The 11,896-nt window shown below is 37.4% G+C and overlaps 2 protein-coding genes across 2 annotated transcripts; one reads left to right on the top strand and one right to left on the bottom strand.

Moving 5' to 3' along the window:
• Positions 1-1,011: 1,011 nt before the first annotated feature.
• LOC119084285 (odorant receptor Or2-like) lies at positions 1,012-6,604 on the bottom strand. The gene is made up of 4 exons (XM_037194211.1): positions 6,454-6,604; positions 1,523-1,622; positions 1,197-1,460; positions 1,012-1,134 (listed from the first exon to the last, which is right to left on the bottom strand). Exons 1-4 carry the CDS (start codon positions 6,567-6,569, stop codon positions 1,084-1,086), a joined length of 531 nt encoding a protein of 176 aa, XP_037050106.1. The 5' UTR covers positions 6,570-6,604; the 3' UTR covers positions 1,012-1,083.
• Positions 4,767-11,526, top strand: LOC119084274 (actin, indirect flight muscle-like). Its single transcript, XM_037194194.1, has 5 exons — positions 4,767-4,869; positions 10,030-10,135; positions 10,261-10,589; positions 10,660-11,185; positions 11,260-11,526. The coding sequence occupies exons 2-5, from the start codon at positions 10,066-10,068 to the stop codon at positions 11,463-11,465; spliced, it is 1,131 nt and encodes a 376-aa protein (XP_037050089.1). The 5' UTR covers positions 4,767-4,869; positions 10,030-10,065; the 3' UTR covers positions 11,466-11,526.
• Positions 11,527-11,896: the final 370 nt, after the last annotated feature.

Raw genomic sequence — 11,896 nt, 5'->3', positions numbered from 1 at the left:
ATTAAGTTTTATATGCTGCCTACTGGGGACGAAAGTTGAAAAATGTAAGCCCAAGGGCCGAAAGTGACAGAAAAATGTAAGCCGAAGGGGCGAAAGCGAAGCTTTCGCCGCGTGGGCTTGCATATCTGTCACTTTCGGCCCGTGGGTTTACATTTTTTTCTTTCGTCCCGCGGTAGGAAGCATATAAAATGTATGGAAATGTGATGAAAAAACGTTAAATGTTAAAATTTGTGCCCTTTGTTAAATTAAAGAGTGTGAAGTTTGCAATTCACACGACTCGTTATTTTATTGAAAACATACGTCATTTTTTACCGGGGTATTTTACATACAAAGTTTCGAAGATTTTCAGTGAAACTAAACAGAATTAAAACATCAATGGGAGATGTATTAGACCGTTCTAGTAGTTCTTCATCTAATTGTTTTTGTGACCATCAACATACAAAATTACATTTCATTGAAATAAATCAATAAATCATTGCCAATAAAAATACCATTGAGAAGCTCAGACAAACAGTCAAGGGATCTGACCCACCCAACAGGCGGGACCTAGTCGATAAGTAGTAAGAAAAGAGGGTAATATATGTAGTAAAATAGTTTCATTCGCATCTCTTTCACTGTTGGCTTAACTCCGCGATGCCAAACACCAACCAAATAAAATGAAGAAATTATCAGACCGATAACTTTATGAATTTGAATTAAATGCATCAATGGGCCGGCCTTGTCGCGATAGAACGTTAGAGTTTCAAATAGAAATCAAAACTGAACTGACGTGGCTAAAATTCAGTGCACGAATAGACACTCTCATTTTTTCCATTGATTTAAAATTAAAATTACAAGTCTTGTATGTCAACTGTCACGTCTTCTACTGGCAAAGAAAGCATTTGATCAATACTTTTGCATGGGGAAACCGTGTGATATACTTACAGAAATTTTCACAATTTTATGGCGATGTCATTCAGCTCAACAATTCAATAATTGCTTCAACATTTTAATTTTATGTGTGTCTTTACGTGATAGGCTAATTCTTAGCTAATATTGATGCTGAGCACTACTAAGTGCTTAGCTTTTAATTAACAATTTCATTTACTGAAAACTTTTTAAAATATTGAACATGCTGTAGGCTGAATTCAAAATCTGAAAACAAAGTTCACAAAGTCAAACTGGAACCTTAAACCAACCAACCAATCCAAACGAACCCTTGTAAATGTCTCCAAAGTTAGTGGGTACAGTTTTCCAATCACCAGCGTTTGTGGTTGCTGTAAATATTCACCAAAAATGATGATGCACTTTTTGGTTGACTGTGGCTGGTTGTACCAGTCCGATTCGTATAAGCAGTAAGAGAGCCGATTGCTCGATAGCATAATCTCATTGCCAAAGTACGTGATCATAAATAATTGGGAAATGAAGTAAAAAGCAACGAAAAGGTGGACAAAACGTTCCAATAGATTGTCACCAACATCCTAGAAAGAAAAATAAATAAAAGCGCTGACCGAATAACAATACGTCAGTTCAAATGCCACACAAATGCCAGACAATAAATCGATCCGCATATACTTAGACCACTGGTGCCAAATTGTATGAAAAATAAGTCTGAGAAGAACAACTCCACATCGTTTACCAATCTGGAGAGTAAAATTGAATTTAATGAACGTAAAAATGGATTACAATTCAACAAAGTCACACACTCCCTTAAATGAAGGTGAGCTTTGATTGATGTCTTTAGGTCTTCGAAAAGTGTGATTTCCTGTTGCGTTTCCGTCATCTTTACATTTTTATTTTCGCTTATTCGTCGCAAATTCTTCAACTCACTACCCAGCACCTTATAACGCAGAGCACAAACCATCAGTAAATACCAAATTATTACGGAGAAAATGGCAAACGTTATTGTAAAAACAATTTCAGTAACAAGAAAAGCTGTAGCAATCCACAAAGTCGTTACACTGCTTTCATAATCCAGGGGAAACGCAATTTTGATAAATAAAGTTTTCTCACTCCCAAGAAACGGCAAAACGACAGTCGTCAAAGAACCAGCAACCGTTGTAGCAATTACAAAGATAAACACAAATTTTATGAACCCTCTCAATTTTGCATTGTAGTTGAGGTGGTCGTCTTCATTTCGAATCGAGAATACACAAATTCGATTCAACAAATTAAGAATTTCACTCTGCTTACAAATTAAAAGCCAAAGGTTTACGGCCACAACTGTAAGTCCCATTGATAATTCCGTTAAGAATATGGACTCGTCTTTTCTTTCGTTTGTAATTGCTCCGACCACCGACGATAGTAAGAATAGAAGATAATAGATGCAATAAAATAATTTCATTCGAATCTCTTTCACTGTGGGCTTATCTCCTCGATGCCAAACGCCAATCAGATAAAATGCAGATATTATCAGACCGATAACTTTATGAATTTGAATTGAATGCATCCTCAGGCCGCGATATGGAACGCGCAGTCGTTTAGAATTAAAAGCAAAACTGAACTGACGTGGCTAAAATTCAGTGCATGAATCCACACTCTCATTTTGTCCTTTGACATAGTAATAAAGTTCTAATTACACGTCTCGTATATCAACTGTCAAATCATTTACTGGAAATGAAAGCTTTTGATCAATATTTTTATTTAATTATTTATTGGTTTTAGCGAATAATCCGACCTAGTGCTAGTTCACTCTAACATGCATACGGTGTTGAGGAATTTCGCGCGTAATGTGTGTTAGAATCTCGCGTTTTCTTTCTGATTCACAATGACGAAGTTCTGTGTGCTGTGACTTTCGTTGTTGCTTACATTGGTGGTATTAGTACAATAGCATTCAGATATCCTTTAAAAGCTATGGACGCTTTGCAAATTTGTTGCCTACAAAAATATTCGTTTTTGATGATTTCTTTGAACCAAAATCTTTTTTTTGAAAAAGTGAAACCATTAAAGCAAGAGAAAAGGGTTAAAGAAAGTACGAATAGGGTGAGGGTTCAAAACAACCTTCCTGGCTATTTCAAGTTCAAGGGGCATCAAGAACGAAAGTGAAAAGACCACACGCATTAACTATACCTAGGTCTAGTGTTGATCGATTCACACCTGTCGATGTACGGTTGTAGCCTGTGGTTCTCATCCCACCCAACCGTTCGCCGAAGTGCGAAAATCTAAAACCTCTTATGAATCGATTCAATCCTATCAACGAAAGTGTCTTGGTATAGATTCCAAACGACTGAAGTATACTCTAAGTACGTGCGTGAAATATAAATTTTTCAACGTTTTAACGCCCTTGAATTCTTTACAAGTTCTGATAACAAAACCCAGCATCGAGGAAGATTTCGCAGTGACATATTTAACATAAATCACATTACATTTCTTAAAACATTTCATACTTATTTACATGACAAGGGATAAAACGTTGAAAAGACCAGTTTTCGCGTGAAGTTTCCCACGAAAACGTGACTTTTCATTTTTGTCCCGAGTTTTGTAATGTATTTTTGCTATGATTTCCCAAACCAACATAGAATCTTGTTGGTAACTTGTGCCTAAACTGGAGTTTTGCCCATACAATGTGTTGTCAATCTCGGCTTCGCCACGGGTTGATAATTTTCACATCTATCGCGCAAAATTTCAATTTAGGCACATGTTATCAAAATAGCTATTCTGCTCGTCTCTCATGAGTTCCCCCAATGTGTTTGTTTCAATTTATGACTCGCGCGAATAATGAAGATGGACGTCGAAGTTATTGAAACTAGCGGGACGAAACGGTGTCTTTAGGTACGCTAAGGAAAGACAAGAATCGGACGATTTGTTTTTACGCGAATTTGACTGTACCTGGGCCTAAAGTTTGTTGCTCTCTGTTGCTGTTTACGTGAATTTAGAATTTTTGTTGGAGCTTTATGAGAACCGTCGCTAAAACAACGAATGAAGAATGAAACAACGCAGGAATAAATTATGAACTGTTGGCCAAAATTTACTTCTAACTAACGTGAGCCTAAGCCAATCTAGGCCTCTTCGTGGAATTTGGTACAGGAATGAAAATGTAAGAGGTAGAAAAGACGATTTTTACGTTGATTGGCGAGTTATGATTCACTTCAGATTATACTCTTCAATGAGTATAAATAGAAGACAAATGGGCAAGATAGGTTTAGTCCCAAATGTACCAAGATTTGAAATCCTGGTCAAGTTCGAAAATGGGTGGTATCGGTTCAACAATCTGGGAGAAGTTCTCAAAGAAGGCCTTTTCACCTCTTAATCAGAGAGATGATAATATGATTAATTGTAATGTTTTGTGTTGCTGGTTACTACTAGATTCAATTTCTCAGTGTTGTGTTGCTTGATGTGTGGAAACGGTGTCATAGCAGTCATATTAGCATCTCTCTGGCCGCAATATGTAATCTCTAATCTACCTATCATTAATCAGGCTCAGTATATTATTCCAATACATTTCCTTCCGTCATCGAAACATTTGGCAGCCAATTAATTTCCAACAAATTTATCTCCCACTTTTTTTTTGTTTATTTGCATTGAACTTGCACTATACATTGAACTCAAATGCAATTCAAATTATTACGCAACCTCTGTTCGACTGATAGTCAATTGCACTCTCTCTCCGCACATAATATGCATACACCGCATTCTCAAAAATCAATTAATTTGACTTGATCACATCGCAAATTCATCAATGTCATCCACAGTGCAAAACAATGCGAATTGTTGCCACAAAAAAATTTATCGATCCATCTAAGGATCGGATGTTATTTTAAGAAATCGCACAGTGAAATCGAAATGTAGTTAAATAAAAGACGGTTACACACTTTTAATTAGTTCAATTGCCGAATCACTGTCACTGTGCAATTTGGTTAAGTGGTGTGTATTGAGGAGGGAAAAACGAAGGTTCGTTCAAATTTATATATATTCGTCAATAGATAGTGGGAGCAATGTTGCTAATCAGTGAATATCAGAGGAATATTAATTTCCTATGTAAAGTGTATTGGGTATGGAGTTTTACTCCGGAACGCAATCTGTAAATATGAAGAAATTGAATAGAACAACTGTGGTGTGGATGTTGTGTAACTAAAAACTGTGTTCTAAAACTACGTCCATCAAATTTGGGTAATAAGAGTATGTGAAACCGAATTGTGCCGCAGTTCTTGTACTAAATGTACTAAAACTTTTGGTATTGAATTGTCTAAATTCGAGTACGATTTAGTTCATTTAATTCAAAAATTCCAGCTACCCTCGGCCATAACGTATAAACTTTCACTACATCACTACTTTCGATTACATCTAAAGAGGTGCGTGAGAAAAATGTTTATTGAAAACGGCTATACCGTCAGTTATCGACAACGAAGAAAATATTTGATGAGCTGCAGCTAACGTGGTCGTAAAATCTATGTTAAACCTAACGAAGATCAATAATGAAGTAATAGATTGGATATGATTGCTGTCTGTGAAAGGCACTATTGTGACAGAAATTCGTTCCTACATGAATTTATTTACTTTGGATGATCCCTTAATCAATAATGACGCCCACATGGAGGCGAAAAGGGTTAGAAAATGAGACGAAGAATGGGAGTATAAGAAAAATAGGACTGTTTATGGAATGTTCTCACTGTGTTTACCGAACCGTATAAATAGCATGACCTACTTTTGTATACCTACCACACAATGCTGCTGTAGATTGACAAAGATTGCATCGTTCGAAGGCTTCAGCAATGTCACCAAGATACAGAAACACAGTAAATTAACGTCCACATTTTCACAACGACAATAATTTATTTGAACTATCTGATTCTTCATTTGTTCATAGACACTTAGTGATTCTGGGAATTTAGTGACTCTGGGAACTTAGTGATTCTGTGCACTTAATTAACAATTTCATTTACTGAAAACTTTTTACAATGTTGAACATGCTGTAGGCTGAATTCAAAATCTAAAACAAATTTTACGAAATCAAAATTGAAGCAACCAAATTACTCCCATCCAAACAAACCCTTGTAAATGTCTCCAAAGTTAGTGGGTAGAGTTTTCCAATCACCATCGCTTGTGGTTGCTTTAAATATTCACCAAAAATGATGACACATTTTTTGGTTGACTGTGGCTGGTTGTACCAGTCCGATTCAAATAAGCAATAAGATAGACGATTGCTCCATAGCATGATCTCATTGCCAAAGTACGTGATCATAAATAATTGGGAAATGAAGTAAAAGAATATAAACAGATAGATGTACCGTTCCAGGAGACTGTCACTGACGTCCTGGAAACGAGAGAACAACGAAAAAAAGTGAGCACGAGCCCGTCCTAACAATTCACACAAATGCAAGACAGTAAATCGATCCGCAGATACAAAGGGCACTGGTGCCAAATTGTATGAAAAATAAGTCTGAGAAGAACAACTCCACATCGTTTACCAATCTGGAAAATAAAATTGAATTTCATGCACTTCACAACGGATTACAATTCAACCAAGTCACACACTCCCTTAAAAGTAGATGAGCGTTGATGGACGTTTTTAGATCTTCGAAAAATTTTATGTGCCTTTGCGTTTCCGTCATCTTCACATTTTCGCTGCTAACTTGTCCCATGTTCTTCATCTCACTTCCCAGCACCTCATATCGCAGAGCACAAACCAGCAGTAAATACCAAATTATTACGGAGAAAATGACAAACGTTATTGTCAAAAAGAATTCAGTAACAAGAAAAACGGTTGCAATCCACAAAGCAATTGCACTGCTTTTATAATCCAAGGGAAAAGCAATTTTGAGAAATAAAGTTTTCTCACTTCCCAGAAATGGCAAAACTGCAGACCCTAACGAACCAGCAACTGTTGTAGCAATTACAAACAAATACACAAATTTTACGAATTTTCCAACTTTGTCGGTGAAAACGTTGTACTCATCACCGTCTCGAATTGAAAACTCACAAACGCGGTTCAACAAATTAAGAATTTCGTTCTGCTTCCAAACTAAAAGCCAAAGGTGTACGCACACAATTGTAAGTCCCATTGATACTTCCGCTAAGAGTACAGACTCGTCTCTATTTTCGTTTTTTATTGCTCCGCCCACCGTTGATAGTAAGAAAAGAGGATAATAGATGCAATAAAATAATTTCATTCGAATCTCTTTCACTGTGGGCTTATCTCCTCGATGCCAAACGCCAATCAGATAAAATGCAGATATTATCAGACCGATAACTTTATGAATTTGAATTGAATGCATCCTTAGGCCGTGATGAAACAGAAACGTTTCAAATTAAAGGCAAAACTGAACTGACGTGGTTACAATTCAGTGCACGGTGCCACACTCTCTTCTTGTCCTTCGATGTAAAAATAAAATGCAAATTACAGGTCTCGTGTGTCAACTGTCAAATCGTTTACTGGAAAGGAATTCCTTTAAGAGTGACATCGCCAAAACTTGGACCAAATTGAAAACAATGGTTCGGCGATCCGGGCAAGCTATGGCTCGTTTGAACCGTCTTTCAATTTTAAAATATAGGTATCGGTTAGTTTTCCATTTTCTGAGTGAACACGTGAAAGCTAATATCATGTCAGGGGGTCATGAAAACAGTTTTTTTGTGATAGCTCGAGATAGACATGTTTCTAAAAGTTGAAATGTTGGTGGAATATAGGCGTCTAGCAGACCTGTATACATAGTATAATCATCGGTAGGTGCCGCCAACCATTCTGGATTTATGACTAAAAATATGGTCAATTCAGTTCAGCTGGCTTGCAACAGCGCATATCCGCGAAACTGACAATAGGGTGCTGTACCTGGACTTACTCGCTTTCGTTCCATGTATAATACCCGATAAATTGTGGTGCAAGCCAAAAACTTAGTCGAAGTAAAATCTCTGACCAGTACACCAATATTTTTCAGAGTTTTCAACTTGTTTTTGGTCTTCGAACGAGGTGGAGCGATGCTGATGAAAGAAACTAAGTCAAAATTACATGTGCAGTACAAAGTTGTCTTGAACCGTGCGATCATTGACCTTGAAAATGTTGCTTTCCTCCTAGTTCGAAGTGGATGGACAACCTCATTTATTTGACTTCATAAAATGAAAAGAAATTGCTTACACCCAATATGGGCTTATCGTAAAGCAGAGATGCGCACCGTTGATTTACAGTTACTCAAGATGTACTAGAACGTCCGAAGAGGTCACAAGGGGTTCCCAACTATGGAAAAAATCAATTTTAATTTATGGCTACAATACAAAGAGTTAAAACCTCCACCGAAACAAACATTTTTGTAAAAAAAACTTGATTTTCCATACATTTTCCATAGTTGGGAACCCCTTGGGACCTCTCGTGAAGTAGAAAGTACATCTTGGGTGACCATTCATTGACTGTAAATAAACGCGTCTGCGCTTTACAATAAGTTTATTGTCGAAAAAAATTAGTTTCTGTTCATTTTAAGAAGTCAAATAAATGAGGTCTACCATCTTCTACGAAGTAGGAGGAAACTAGCATTTTCAATGCCAAAATGATAGCACGATTCAGGCCAATTTTGTACTGCGCACGTAATTTTGACTTAGTTTATTTCATCTGTATCTCTTCTAAGACCAAAAAAAAGTTGAAAACTGAAAAATATTGGTCCACTGGTCAGAGATTATACTTCGACTAAGTTTTTGGCTTGCAACTCAATTAATCTGGGGTGTATTATACATGCAACGAAAGAGAATAAGTCCAGCTGGGCCGGCGCAGCGCCATCTGTTATCATTTCTCTGGCTGTTGCAAGCCAGCTGGACTGTCAAAAAATTGACCATATTTTTAGTCATAAGTCCACAATGGGTGGTGGCACCTGGCGATCATTATACTCTGTATGAAGGTCTGCCAGAGGTCTATATTCCTACAACAATTTTACTTCAATCTCGAGCTATCAGAAAAAAAAACTGTTTTCATCGCCCCTTGACATGATATCAGCTCAGAAAATGGAAAACTAACACGACATAGTAAAGTTAACCGTGAAAACTAACCGATTTCCTATTTATTAGAATTCAAACGAGCCATAGCTTGCCCGGATCGCTGAACCATTGTATTTATTTTCATCAAAATTGGTTCAAGTTTTGGCGATGTCACTCTTAAAGCTTTCAATCAATGTTTTCACGTGGTCAGTAAATGTAATAGTTTTGAAATAATTTTTGAATTAGAGCCAATGACTTAATATTATTATAATAATATATTCCCGCATCATGGGGAAACAGAGTGATTAATTAGGAGGCATCGGTGCTAAGTTAAAATTGCAGCCTATATTTGTGTGTCTTGTATTTCATTTTTGATGATATCTTTTCATCAGAATCCTCTTCGAAAAATGTACGACCGCCATAACGAACACGAATGTATTAGCTTTAATTAAAAATTAGTTTTGGCTGTAGTCGTCTGACCGGCTCTGAGAAACGTGAGCAGTTTAACGAGATTTTCATAAACTGCTCAGTTTCCTCAGAACTGGTCAAATTGCTGCAACCAAACCTATTTTCTTTTGAAAGCTAACCCATTCGTGGTCGGTATTGTTGTCGTGCATTTTTGAAAATGAATTCATATCATCAAAAGCACGGCAGAGTAAAATAAACCAGGCAGTAGCGGTTCATTTTTGAAACGTCAAATAATAGGTCCCTGCATGAAAATGAGCTCAAATGAACACTGACATAAAGAATAATTTTGTTCGCAAAAAATAAGGCTTCTAGATAATTCAGGTCCCTAGTCAAATCAAGCGTTCCTGCCTGGTTTACTTTACTCTGTCATGTCAAAAGTAAACTAACATCCAGTATTGAAAAAAACGCCCAAATATATGCTTTTCAGCAAATAAACATCCACTCACCGATTTACAATATTGATCAATATTATGCCTGCATTTTGGAGAAATTCAAAATGTGAGCTAAATAAATTTTGAATTTTTCCCCATGTATTTATACTTGGATCTAAGATCCGTCTTTTTTGGCGTGGAAAATATCGGAAAGGTTCAGTGTTCTATAGACTTCGGTATTTCACCTCACCTCGACTACAATGTTCACGTTCTTATATTAAACCAAACGCATAATAATATTTTATTGCATCTCCAGGCTATTTGATAACAAAACCAATACTCGCAATTCAACATGTGTGACGATGATGCTGGAGGGCTTGTAATGGACAATGGGTCCGGGATGTGTAAAGCCGGTTTTGCAGGTAAATTATGACTTTGCAAGGAACATTTATCGCCATAAGTTTCCAAATTCAAATTGACGATTCATTAGATTAACGATCCCTATCGTTTGAATTGGACTGATGATTTGACTTTTAAAACAATTCAGGTGATGACGCGCCTAGAGCCGTATTTCCATCGATTGTTGGCCGACCGCGTCATCAAGGTGTTATGGTCGGTATGGGTCAAAAGGATTCGTACGTTGGAGACGAAGCACAAAGCAAGAGAGGAATATTAACGTTAAAGTATCCTATCGAACATGGCATCATCACAAATTGGGACGACATGGAAAAGATTTGGCATCACACATTCTACAATGAATTGCGTGTGGCGCCTGAAGAGCATCCTGTTCTATTGACTGAAGCTCCACTGAATCCGAAAGCAAATCGCGAGAAAATGACCCAAATTATGTTTGAAACATTCAACTCACCTGCGCTGGTAAGAAATATTTTGTTTCTATGTCGCACAACAGATCAACTTATCATCGCTTCACATCTCCGGTTTGTAGTATGTAGCAATTCAAGCCGTCTTGTCTTTATACGCATCCGGCAGAACGACTGGTATTGTTCTGGATTCTGGAGATGGTGTTTCACACACAGTTCCCATATTTGAGGGCTACGCTCTACCACATGCCATTCTTCGTATGGATTTAGCTGGTCGTGATCTAACCGATTTTCTGATGAAAATATTAACGGAACGTGGCTACTCATTCACAACAACTGCAGAAAGGGAAATTGTGCGGGACGTCAAAGAGAAATTGTGCTACGTCGCATTAGACTTCGAACAAGAAATGGCAAACGCAGCAGCGTCAACCACATCCGATAAATCTTACGAACTGCCAGATGGTCAGGTGATTACAATTGGTAACGAACGGTTCCGAGCTCCGGAGGCGCTATTCCAGCCATCGTTCATTGGCATGGAATCGGCAGGTGTTCACGAGACTGTTTATCGTTCGATTATGAAGTGTGATGTTGACATTAGGAAGGATCTGTATGCAAATTCAGTTTTATCGGGTGGAACAACTATGTATCCAGGTGAGAATGGCATTTTGTTTATAGAAATCCGAACTCAATTCGATGGCATCTAATGGCATGTCGATAAAATTTAGGTATCGCTGATCGAATGCAAAAAGAAATAACTGCACTGGCTCCATCGACGATTAAGATTAAAATTATCGCTCCACCTGAACGGAAGTATTCCGTTTGGATCGGCGGATCGATTTTGTCGTCACTATCAACCTTTCAAACGATGTGGATATCGAAACAAGAGTACAATGAATCGGGTCCGGGAATTGTACATCGCAAATGCTTTTAAGTTAATTTGTAAATTGAAATTTATTCGAATTTTCAAAATACAAATTACGTTCAACTTTTGACTCAAACTTATTTATTTCGTCGGCTTAGCGTCAAACTCATCCAACCACTTAAGAAAATTGTGTGATAGTGTTTCAACAATTTTCGCTCGGAAGTTTCTGGACATTCGCACTGACATGTACACAGTTTTTACAATAGTATGTCCATCATTCGCGTTCGCATTAACCTGTATTTGTTCAGCCTTTACTGTCCAATGTGGCAGCATTGACTGAACAATGTGACAATATTTGCTTGAGGCGTTTCCCCTTCTTCGAAAAATATAGCTGTATTAATGAGTTCTATTCGAAAGGTTACATAATGGTCAACTTGTTCGCGAAGTATTTCTCTAGAGTTTTCCAATATGCTAGCTACCACGAGTTTGTTGTGAATCAG

The sequence above is a fragment of the Bradysia coprophila genome, unplaced genomic scaffold, assembly GCF_014529535.1.
Source record: "Bradysia coprophila strain Holo2 unplaced genomic scaffold, BU_Bcop_v1 contig_732, whole genome shotgun sequence".
Classification (NCBI taxonomy): domain Eukaryota; kingdom Metazoa; phylum Arthropoda; class Insecta; order Diptera; family Sciaridae; genus Bradysia; species Bradysia coprophila.
Note: the sequence above shows the minus strand (reverse complement) of the source record. Positions and strands in the feature narration are given on the sequence as shown.

Coding starts and splice junctions, on each gene's coding strand:
- LOC119084285 (XM_037194211.1), bottom strand. CDS start 6,569: ATGAAGAACATGGGACAAGTTAGCAGCGAAAATGTGAAGATGACGGAA. Junction 1,461..1,522: donor CGATTTATTGTCTGGCATTT/GTGTGGCATTTG, acceptor TTTTCTTTCTAG/GATGTTGGTGACAATCTATT. Junction 1,135..1,196: donor CTTTGGAGACATTTACAAGG/GTTCGTTTGGAT, acceptor CTTTGTTTTCAG/ATTTTGAATTCAGCCTACAG.
- LOC119084274 (XM_037194194.1), top strand. CDS start 10,066: ATGTGTGACGATGATGCTGGAGGGCTTGTAATGGACAATGGGTCCGGG. Junction 10,136..10,260: donor GTGTAAAGCCGGTTTTGCAG/GTAAATTATGAC, acceptor AAAACAATTCAG/GTGATGACGCGCCTAGAGCC. Junction 11,186..11,259: donor TGGAACAACTATGTATCCAG/GTGAGAATGGCA, acceptor GATAAAATTTAG/GTATCGCTGATCGAATGCAA.